The sequence below is a fragment of the Anguilla rostrata genome, unplaced genomic scaffold, assembly GCF_018555375.3.
Source record: "Anguilla rostrata isolate EN2019 unplaced genomic scaffold, ASM1855537v3 scaf0090, whole genome shotgun sequence".
In the NCBI taxonomy this organism is placed as follows: Eukaryota; Metazoa; Chordata; class Actinopteri; order Anguilliformes; family Anguillidae; genus Anguilla; species Anguilla rostrata.
In genome coordinates this window covers 1-11,380 of record NW_026985662.1, presented here as the reverse complement: position 1 = coordinate 11,380, position 11,380 = coordinate 1, and the positions used below count along the sequence as shown (strand labels likewise).

Genomic DNA, 11,380 nt, shown 5'->3' with positions numbered 1-11,380 from the left:
AGGGGCCCCTGTCTTCATTCAAAACTGAAAAATAGCACAATAGCACTTGGCTATTGTGTCCCAGTGCTAGTCTGCTTACTTGCTGGGCGTCTCCTGCAGTACCACATAAGAACCTTTAGCATCCCCAGGGTGGCCAGCACTACAATCACCACCCTGACCACTGTCTCAGTGCTCCATCCTGTGTGAGAGAGAACATATGGTTACTGAGTCTGATGTAGCCTGTTATCAGATTCAATGTGTCTGATGTAGCCTGTTATCAGATTCAATGTGTCTGATGTAGTCTGCTCTCAGATTCAATGTGTCTGATGTAGTCTGTTATCAGATTCAATGTGTCTGATGTAGTCTGCTCTCAGATTCAATGTGTCTGATGTAGTCTGCTCTCAGATTCAATGTGTCTGATGTAATCCGTTTTCAGATTCAATTCAGATTGTTCTCTTATTGAAACTTCTGTATCTTAAGATCTTAAGACATTTGTATCTTTTGTTGAGTTTATTTAAGCCTTAAAGGGATAGTTCACATTTTTTACGTGTACTCAAATTCGGAGGGCTTGAGCCCAACATGTACCCCGATTTATTACATAATTTGTGGTGAGAAACTCAGTGGACATGGGTTAAAAATATGTGAACTATCCCTTCAAGTGAGCTCACATAGGTGTGATTGGAGGCATATGCATAGTTTTGGGAAGAGACAGAGAGACATGTCACCCACAATGGTTTCTTATAGATTGATTGTTAGACTGCTTGTATGCTGTGAGACTTTAAATTTTACTATAGAGACAAGGTAGTGTAGTGCCTCCCCACAGTTGTGATGAAACCTGTGCCTGTGGGTAGAGGATAGTACCTGGCTTTGGCTCTTCAGGCTCAGTGATGAGTGCTGGCAGTGTGAGGTGCAGGGGGACCTGTGCTCTCAGCATGCTCTCTGTGAACACCGCACAGACCCAATGCAGCTGGTCTGTGCTCAGAATGGGCAGGGTGAGACTGAGCATCTTTTTTGGGTGCCCTCAGTCAGGACCTCCTGTTTTACGAGCTCCCCCTGCCCCCTTCATCCGGAGCCAGGCCAGGGTCACAGAGCGATCACCTGTGATATCTCACAGTTCAGCACAACTGACAGATTCCTGGACAGGCCACCAGGGGCACTGCGAGACTGGAGAGCACATGCACATGGATTTTTATTTATTTGTTTATTTTCAGAATTTTTTTTATTCAGATGCATCCATTATTAGTCATGGAGTTTCTGAAGGTCACAACCTTATATTACTTGGAATCAGCACTTACTGATTTGGTTAACTGTGTAGCCCTGTAACTGCTAGTTACATTATATGACACAATATTGTAAAAAGTGCAAGAAATAAAGCTACCTTAATTAGCGTCATGTTTAAGTTTTCTATTATTTATTCACTCTTGTAAATTATAGAAACCTGAAGTGCAGACTTACCCTGAACAGTTACCAGAGTTACTGAGGCCATCAGGTAGTGTTCACAGTAACAGAAGTACATTCCGCTGTCTCCAAACTTCACTGGTGAGATTCTCAGAGGGAAATTAGATCCATCATAGCCCTCAGTTGAGAATCTCGCTTTATCTACCTCCGTGGAAATCGAAGCATTCTTGTATCTATCAGCTGAGGCCACACGGATTGTATTTGTTCCAGACAATGGCGCCCGTTGCCAATACGCTGTTCCGTATGAGTTCTGAGAACGGCAGATTAGCACCACCTCACTGCTGTTCAAACTCCCTCTGTACAGAGTGTGCCGTGTGCCACGTGTACCTGAGGAATAAAGCTGTGGTTAGAATGTCTGTCTGCACAGTCAGCACATATGCTACTGCTACAGGTAGTGAGCAACAAATAGAAAAACATGCTAAAGTAAATGAACTCACACAGAGTGGGTGGAACAGGAGAACTCAGACCTCATTACAGAATAGCCTACAATACGTACCCCACCTCCCACCATGAAATCTATTATAGGGAGCTATTATGAATCTTTAGTGTGATCAAAACATACATGGCCTATACAGTAAGTATATTTTATAGTTTTTTTCTTAAAAGAGAAAATCACAGTGTATTAGCATCAACAGTAACTGTCATTTGTATTTAATGGGTGAGACATTCCTACTGTATGGTAGCCTCTACTTTAAATTTTGTCCCTTATTTACTCCATTCTGGTTGTTGTGCACTACCATTGTCTCAGATGGAAACAGACATGCCTTGTTTGTAGAAATTTCAGCATTAAAATGTTTAAAAATTAATACATGTACATTTTATTCAGAATTTAAAATACATTATTTTTTTTTATCCTTCAAAAATAATTTGCCACCAAACATGGGGCTGAGCATATCCAATTCCCACCCTAATTCTGAATCCCCCATTACTATACAGCCGCTCAATCTCTAACACGTGGTGTCTCCAGCCTGCTTGTTTTCACTCCCCAGCCTACAGCTCACATTAGCTGAGTCAAAGGAACACGTCTCATATGCAGCCTTGGCATGCAGTCCACAAACACTCACCCAAACAGTTTTTGTGAACGTTGACTTGATAGTCTGACACGCAAAAATTGTAGTTTTGAAAAATGTGTTAAACCTTTGACAGCCCTGATTTTTAAACTGTGTTAAACTGTGAAAAGTACTTCCGAAAAGCTTTCCTATTTAGAATAATCTGCAATCACGCATCTATTGTACTGGAGTCTTAAGATGACTATGCCAATATTACTTGGATTTATTTTTGCTCTTAAAGAATGAAGTGCTTCACAGTCACAGGGTTGTTTATGAAAAAAGGTTAAAGCTCAGGATGCTTTTGTAAATTCTCTAGTGAAAACAGGTATCCATAGTAACATACCACTTTCAACTTGAAGTGTCCTGGAAATGCTGAAAATAAGTGCTCCGTTCCATCTGAGTGTGCAGTTATACGTTCCCGCACTGTATCGGTCAGCACTGTGGATGATGATGTGGGCAGTGTTGTTGTAGATCAGCGTTGTGTTAGCAGTAGGTTCTCTGTCCCTTTCCCAGTCCAGTGTAGCTGAATCTGGAAGGTGTGATACTTCACAGCTCATGTTCACATCAGGACCTTCTTTTACACTGGACCAGTGAGATGGTTTCACTGCAGGAGCAAAGAGCAATTGATTTAGAGAACCTTGTGAACCTTTTCATCAAATCATTGTGTGGGTTACATCTAAAAACATGCCATCAAATTTAAAGAAATATACATCCCTCCAGGTCTGGGAATTGTTGGGAATTTTATGGAGAGGTGGAAGAGAAAACATAACCGTGGAATGAAATTTTCCACCTTGGTTTTTGTGCTATGTACTCAGAAATGGACAATTCTTCACTCTCTAAGTGGTTATTTAACACTTAACATTTTTACTGTGCAGCTTTACATGCATATTAGTTAAATCTAATTTCAGATTAAACTTTTTTGAAATAAAATACAAGACATAACTTGAACTTTGTGTTATATATTTTTGCACATAGTATGAAAGAGATACTGTCTCATCTTATTATTAATATAATTTATAAAATGCATCAAAACCTGAATTTACCTTTTACAGCGAACACTTCAAATTGGGACAAGTTTACTTTCTCTGGTTTAGTTTGAATGAAAGTAAAAATTCCTGCATTTTGTAACTTTGGTTGCAGAACAATGTCATACTTCCCTTGTCTATTAATAGACAAATTCCATTTAACCTTCCCGTCGGAAGGTATAGTTACTATCCGAGCGTTTGCGTAGCTTCCATCATGTGACGTCCACTCCCAGATGAATTCTGTCCCGCTGGTCTCAGCAGGGGCTTGTAGAGAGACCCCCTGTCCCTCCCCAGAAAGGAAGTGTTTGTACTCTACCAACACTGCAGAAAGAGAACATACCAAATACAGAGATCTAACTAAGCACAAAACATGATAATGTTGCTTTTCAGTATGGAGGGAAATTTCAGTTAGTTCATTAAAGATAACTCAATGTAACCAGGTTAGTCTGGAGATATACAATTTATAAATAGAGATTAAAATGTAATCCCTATAGTGTAATGAAATTTCAGCTATATTTTACTCAACAATGGAAGATGTTGTACCGTTATAGTCCTTAGTCCAAGTCTGCAAATACTTTTGCCAAGGTGTAATTGCAAGTATCTTTCACACTGGTAGCCTACTGTGAAGGACAAACAATTAAAACGTTTGCATTACCTATCGAAGAATTTAGTTCTATAATGTTGGTTCTGAATTTTACCACTGAAAGACATGGATTGTTGTAGATAGTGTATGGAGTGATTGTAAATCTGGCTTAATGATAAAGTTAGGATACTATGTCTTGAATTTGCATATATTACAGCATGTATACTGCTTTAATAAGATTATCAATCACACTATCATTAACTATCATCATGTGTAACTGCTTGGCATTGGAATATGAGGGACTTTCATTGATAAAGGTAGTACGCTGAAACATTGAAACTTTTGCCTCCTCTCGAATTTTAAACTGAAAACAAACATACAAAAAAAGAAAAAGGAGCCTGGATCATTTAACATAGTAGTAGCAGTCTGTGTGATAGTGTTTCTGCTATAAATAAGACTTTTTATATAAATGTATGCATTTTTATACTGTAGGTTTTTCTATGTCCTGCTACAGTATGTGACTGTATTATAGTTACTAAAAACAGAAAAAAAAGTCTGAACCAATGTATATAGTAGTAGCAGTTTCTGTGACACTCCTTTTATAGTAAGACTGTCTTCTTCTATGTTCTGCTATGTGACTGTATCATACTTTACTTTTCTATAGTACAGAGAATTGACAGTTTATCCATTGTGAGGTTCTGTTATTCTTGTACATTTTGATGCATTTTAATGAGTTTTATATATTAATAAATTAATAAATTAATTAATATATGATTGAGGCAGAAAGAGGGACTCACCCTCAGCAGAAAGTAGATGACAGTATCCTGATATCCACAACAGGGTCCACAACTGTACCATTACCATGGCTGATGCTCTATGCAGCCCTTCTTACTGGTGTCAAGTCTTTTTACAGGGGTATACTTAACAGGAAATGGCTGAACATGGAGGAAGTTCCTCATCTGACACATTGCCTGACAAGCTGGGTGCAAGAAAGCAAAACCACACTGAGATGCATTGAGTCTGTGTGCAAATAAACCCTTAAGAGCCTGGACAGAAAGCCAAAAAGCCATCACTGTCCTAAGAAGTCACAACTGGTTAAACGAGGAAAACAGTGTAATAAGTGCAGTCATGTGTCCATCCATTATCTATACCATTATCTAAACCCGCTATACAGGGTCACGGGGGGTGCTGGAGCCGATCCCAGCGTGCATTGGGCGAGAGGCAGGAATACACCCTGGACAGGTCGCCAATCTGTCTCCGGGCACACACACCTTTCACTCGCACATTCATACCTTTGGGCAATTTGGAATCTCCAACTAGCCTACCTGCATGTCTTTGGACTGTAGGAGGAAACTGGAGTACCCAGATGAAACCCACGTGGACATGGGGATAACATGCAAACTCTACACCAAGCTGAGATTTGAACCCACTGCACTCAGGAAGGAAAAGCACCTCACAGTTCTAGCCACACTGCCACTAGCCACTGTGGTGCCAGGAAGGGAGTTGGGGTGCTGCTGTCCACTAGGGGGCAGCACCAGCCCCACACACAGATATGGACACATCAGTGCTGTATTGTAGTCTCTACAGCTGTGGCCAATTACCTGATAATTGGGCCTAATAAAAGGCCTGGTGCTCAGGCCTAAAGGAGAGAGCTTAGGGGGAATGGTGTGATGGACTGTGTTGGGTGTAAATTGTTGCATCTGAGTTTTGTTATTATTTTGCCTGAGAAGCGTTTGGTTGCCAGATTGGTATTTTTTCTTGTTTGCTGGAGGATTCTGCTGGGTCCTATAGGCAATAAACAGCAGAACATTTTTGATTTTCCTGTCTGTTCACCACATGATCAGTAGCCACTCCCAGCCCTGCATCACACCATACAAACTTGCCCATCACGTCACTCCTGTGCTAGTACACTTAGGTCATGGCTAAAGGACAACCAACAATGCATGGATGGTGTTTAGACCAATAACCTGCATACTTAAGTTTTTCCTGTTTGTCTAGTACTTCTATTTATTTCATCATGATTTGACTTTCATGTTAATTGCTACATGTAGCAGGCTACCTTGTGCTGTACATTGTTGTGTTTGCATGCAGCATGCTACAGTCTTTTCTCTGCTTTTCCATGGCTGATGCCCTGCACAGCCCTTTTTTCTGGTGTCCAGCCTTTTAACATGATATACATCACAGGAAATGGCTCAAAAAAACTGTAAGTACAAACTATTTTATCAAAGCTATTTTGGACTAGAGGTGTGATTACTGTGGTAACTGCAGGCAGAGGCCAGGGGGAAATGGTTCATTTGGCCCATTTTTATGAGCTTTATATATGAATAAATGAATGAATGAATTAATATATGATATAGGTGGAAAGAGGGACTCACCCTCAGCTGAATGTCTGTGACAGTATCCTGATATCCACAACAGGGTCCACAACAGTACCATTGCCATGGCTTATGCCCTATGCAGCACTTCTTACTGGTGTCTAGTCTTTTTACGAGGTATACGTTACAGGAAATGGCTCAAAAAAACAGGAAGTACAAACTATTCTATCAAAGCTACTTTGGAATGGAGGTGTGGTTACTATGGTAACTGCAGGCAGAGGCCAGGGGAAATGGTTCATTCGGCCCATTATTATGGGCTTTATATATGAATGAATAAATTAATATATGATATAGGTGGAAAGAGGGACTCACTCTCAGCTGAAAGTCTGCGATAGTATCCTGATATCCACAACAGGGTCCACAACAGTACCATTGCCATGGCTGATGCCCTATGCAGCACTTCTTACTGGTGTCTAATCTTTTTACAGGGGTATGCTTTACAGGAAATGGCTAACAAAGAGGAAAGACCTCGTCTGACACATTTCCAGACAAGCTGGGTGCAAGCAAGCAAAAACACACTGAGATGCTTTGAGTCTGTGTGCAAATAAACCCTTAAGAGCCTGGACAGAAAGCCAAAAAGCCATCACTGTCCTAAGAAGTCACAACTGGCTAAACGAGGAAACCACTGTAGTAAGTGCAGCCATGTGTCCATCCATTATCTATACCATTATCTAAACCCGCTATACAGGGTCACGGGGGGTGCTGGAGCCGATCCCAGCGTGCATTGGGCGAGAGGCAGGAATACACCCTGGACAGGTCGCCAATCTGTCTCCGGGCACACACACCTTTCACTCGCACACTCATACCTATGGGCAATTTGGAGTCTCCAACTGGCCTACCTGCATGTCTTTGGACTGTAGGAGGAAACTGGAGTACCCAGATGAAACCCACGTGGACACGGGGAGAACATGCAAACTCCACACCAAACCGAGATTTGAACCCACAACCTTCTTGTTCTGTGGCGACAGTGCTACCCACTGCACTCAAGAAGGAAAACCACCTCACAGTTCTAGCCACACTGCCTCTAGCCACTGTGGTGCCAGAAAGGGAGTTGGGGTACTGCTGTCCACTAGGGGGCAGCACCAGCCCCACAAACAGATATGGACACATCAGTGCTGTACTGTAGTCACTACAGCTGTGGCCTATTACCTGATAATTGGGCCTAATAAAAGGCCTGGTGCTCAGGCCTAAAGGAGAGAGCATAGGGGGAATGGTGTGATGGACCGTGTTGGGTGCAAGTTGTTGCGTCTGGGTTTTGTTATTTTGCCTGAGAAGCGTTTGGTTGCCAGATTGGCATTTTTTCTTGTTTGCTGGAGGATTCTGCTGGGTCCTATAGGCAATAAACAGCAGAACATTTTTGATTTTCCTGTCTGTTCGCCACACGATCAGTAGCCACTCCCAGCCCTGCATCACGCCATACAAACTTGCCCATCACATTACATTACATTACATTACAGGCATTTAGCAGACGCTCTTATCCAGAGCGACTTACACAACTTTTTACATAGCACTTTACATTGTATCCATTTATACAGCTGGATATATACTGAAGCAATGCAGGTTAAGTACCTTGCTCAAGGGTACAACGGCAGTGTCCTTACCCGGGAATCGAGCCTGCGACCTTTCGGTTACAAGCGTAGTTCCTTACCCACTGTGCCACACTCCGTCCCACATCATTCCTTTGCCAGTACATTTAGGTCATGGCTAAAGGACAACCAATTAACAAACAACAATGCATGCATAGTGTTTAGACCAATACCCTGCACACTTAAGTTTTTCCTGTTTGTCTAGTACTTCTATTTATTTCATCATGATTTGACTTTCATGTTAATTGCTACATGTAGCAGGCTACCATTTGCTGTACATTGTTGTGTTTGCATGCAGCATGCTACAGTCTTTTCACTGCTTTTCTGTGTGTGGCAGTCACCATTGCCATGGCTGATGCCCTGCACAGCCCTTTTTACTGATGTCCAGCCTTTCAAAATGGTATACATCACTGGAAATGGCTCAAAAAAACAAGTACAAACTATTTTATCAAAGCTATTTCGGAATAGAGGTGTGTGTCAGGGTTTTGACGGGTTGGACCCAAGCGCACAGTAAAAAATGAGACTCAAAGGTGAATGAAACAAAAACTTTACTCATAACAAAAAAATGAACGGGAACAAACAAAAGGCCACGAGGGGCAATAACAAATGAAAACTAAAAAAAAAGAACCTGGAAACACGTAAAGGAACTCAAAACAAAACAATCAAAAGGAAGCAGACACAGGGAACAGAAACACAGCAGAACACAGGCAGGTTCAACAGCAGGCAGGAACACAGTCAGAAATAAGAAATGATACATACAAGTCAGGAACAAACACAAGGGACCAGCACCTGAGTCAAGGGGACAAAGAACTTAAATAGACTGAAAAACCAACAAGACACAGGAGGGCACAATTAACAATCAAACCAGGACAGGGTGGGAACAACAAGACACAATCAGAAACAATAATAAAATAATTGAAAGCAATAATACAATTAACAGGGGAACGAGCAGGACACAAAACAGAAGTGCCGCCATCTGGTGGCCTAACAAGGAAAAACAGAGACAGAAACAGAGAACCATGACAGTGTGATTACTATGGTAACTGCAGGCAGAGGCCAGGGGGAGATGGTTCATTCGGCCCAGAAAACACTGCATGTGCTGTCGGTGGCACAGTCACTAACTGTGTTTTATTTTGGGTTCTTATAATAATTAATGAGGCAGTTCCTTTCACAGCTGCTTTATTATTTAAAATAAAAAGTATACTTCTTAACAACAGATAAAAGCACTCTGAAGAGCACACCACCATAGCCTGGCACTTCTACCCTGTACATAAATATGCTTATTTGTTGAACTTTATCACTCCCTGCTGTTCATACATTGAATAGTCAACAAACCGGAGCGCACATTTTTTAACAAACAGAAAAAGAAAAAAACTGCAAAAAAAAGTACAGAAAAAACCCTTAACGTTTATATTTTCCAGAATACAAGTGTTGTTCACAGTCAAAATCTAAATATTATCAGATACTACTAAAAGCTTCCTTTAGCAATAAAGAATGCAACAGTGCATATTCACGTAGTAACAGATCTTGGAAAACCTAATTGTGTTGCACTGAACAGACTTGAAATGTTAAGTTTTAAATGTGGGTATTTTGTTTCATTTATCCACTTGAATCATTGAGTAGTTATCCATATTATGTTGTGCAGATGCTTGCATAGACCACTTTATCATTTTCGTCTTGTTCCTGCAGAAATATGAGATATCAGAATATTTGTTAACATGAACTTAGAACATGGAAAATATATTTTGGCTGATGAACAAGGCCATCAAACAAGTGGGGTAAAATTATTTGGTTTACCAAATATTTGTGAATTAACTGTGAGTTTTGACTGTTACTGATTCAAATTTTTCAGCAAAGTGGACCATCCATACACAAAATTTAACCGTTTACTGTTGGTTGTATCAATATGATTTGCAGTGCCTGCATTATTATACACAGATGAACAGAAAATCCTTATGGTGTTCTCCTGAGTATCCCAGAGAACATACTTACAGAATGAGACTGGGGGTTCAACTGCCTCCGTTGTTGTCTGTGAGGGTCTGCAACACCAAACAGCAGTGAAAAGATCAAACAGTAATTCGGCTACATAACAAAATAATGACTTTACTGTAGTCACTAACGTTCTTCACAAGCAGTAACAACACAAAATGATGACCTCTACTAACTGAAGTTCTTCAGTAGCAGCAACAACACAAAATGATGACATCACTCTCATAACTGAATTTATTCAGTAGCAGTAACAACACCTTGCTACCACTCACATAAACGTCACCTACAATCTCAATCAATTATTATGTGGACCATTACAGTCCTAATTCTGATAATAACATAATAAATAATATTATTCTCAGTCCTGCCTCTCCAAAAACAGCTATATCTTTTGGCCACACAGTTGAGCTGCTTGGATGTGATACTCATCTCAGTATAGAGTATACTGAACACATGGAAAAGTACTTAGTGAAACTGCACATTGAGAATAACTGATTGTAGGTTTGCTTGGTTGGCCTTTATCCACGGTCATGTAACACTTTTTCTCCACTTATATTTTGAAGCTATAGCTACCATTGCTCATAGCGATTTCTGGCATAACGTATTATGTAACCTTATAAGGTTAAGTCATCCTTCAGCAGACAGGAAGTTGTTTATTAAGAACACCTAACAGATAATTACTATTCGGAGTTACAATTATGGTAGGGAGGAAAACCAGCATAAACAGTGAGTCCCCAGGACTGAGAATGACAGCCAGGATCAGCTGTGTGCATCTCTTACCCAGTGACGCCACAGGATCAGCTGGACTTCAGTGTTACTCAGCACTGCTTGTAATGATTTAATCATCTCAATGATTTATTTACTCTGAAATTTTAGATGAAGCTAGGAGCTACAGCTGTAGATTGAACATAGTGTATCTCTAGCAGAAGGATTTTACTGTTGTCCAGCAACGGGGTGAACAGCATTGTTGATAACAGCGGTTTAGAAAATTAGGCCAGAATAATTGGTTGGAACAAAATCCACCACCAGCCACCCAAGAATGGAGATTTGCACCCCTTGCACCCCAAGATAATGTGTGCCCAAACTTAAGATGTTGCTCCAATTACAATCATTGGAGAGAACTCATAAACTGACAAGAGTAACATAGCCATTTTATAATTAAGATAATACTGCAAACTTACCCAGACTGGGAGTGGACAAGGAAAATATTAAGTATTGGAGCTCCTCACTGTCATTCTCCTCTTTAGGGGTATCCTGGTTTCCTATTAGTAAGAAAATATATAAAAATGTTATATATATATAAACATATAAGTATGTATGAAATGTATAATCCATA

At 40.5% G+C, this 11,380-nt stretch overlaps 1 protein-coding gene and 1 long non-coding RNA gene across 3 annotated transcripts; both read right to left on the bottom strand.

Moving 5' to 3' along the window:
• Window positions 1-1,382: 1,382 nt before the first annotated feature.
• LOC135246248 (uncharacterized) lies at window positions 1,383-7,430 on the bottom strand. Of its 2 annotated transcripts, none has more exons than XM_064319750.1 (4): window positions 6,470-7,430; window positions 3,530-3,832; window positions 2,830-3,090; window positions 1,383-1,764 (listed from the first exon to the last, which is right to left on the bottom strand). In XM_064319750.1, the coding sequence occupies exons 1-4, from the start codon at window positions 6,534-6,536 to the stop codon at window positions 1,391-1,393; spliced, it is 1,005 nt and encodes a 334-aa protein (XP_064175820.1). In that variant the 5' UTR covers window positions 6,537-7,430; the 3' UTR covers window positions 1,383-1,390. The 2 variants fall into 2 exon arrangements, with proteins under 2 accessions (XP_064175820.1, XP_064175821.1); XM_064319751.1 differs by lacking the exon at window positions 6,470-7,430 and adding an exon at window positions 4,892-6,023.
• A 1,156-nt stretch (window positions 7,431-8,586) lies between these two features.
• On the bottom strand, window positions 8,587-11,332 carry LOC135246249 (uncharacterized). Its single transcript, XR_010327575.1, has 3 exons — window positions 11,226-11,332; window positions 10,048-10,094; window positions 8,587-9,738 (listed from the first exon to the last, which is right to left on the bottom strand). It is a non-coding gene; the product is annotated as an uncharacterized LOC135246249 (long non-coding RNA).
• Between the last annotated feature and the right edge of the window lie 48 nt (window positions 11,333-11,380).

What these genes read in the sequence shown, in the direction of transcription:
- LOC135246248 (XM_064319750.1), bottom strand. Translation starts at nt 6,536, where the DNA reads ATGGCAATGGTACTGTTGTGGACCCTGTTGTGGATATCAGGATACTGT. An exon ending in TGAAGTGTTCGCTGTAAAAG is followed by an intron (nt 3,091 to 3,529) that starts GTAAATTCAGGT and finishes TTGCTCCTGCAG; the next exon opens with TGAAACCATCTCACTGGTCC. An exon ending in GACACTTCAAGTTGAAAGTG is followed by an intron (nt 1,765 to 2,829) that starts GTATGTTACTAT and finishes TTTATTCCTCAG; the next exon opens with GTACACGTGGCACACGGCAC.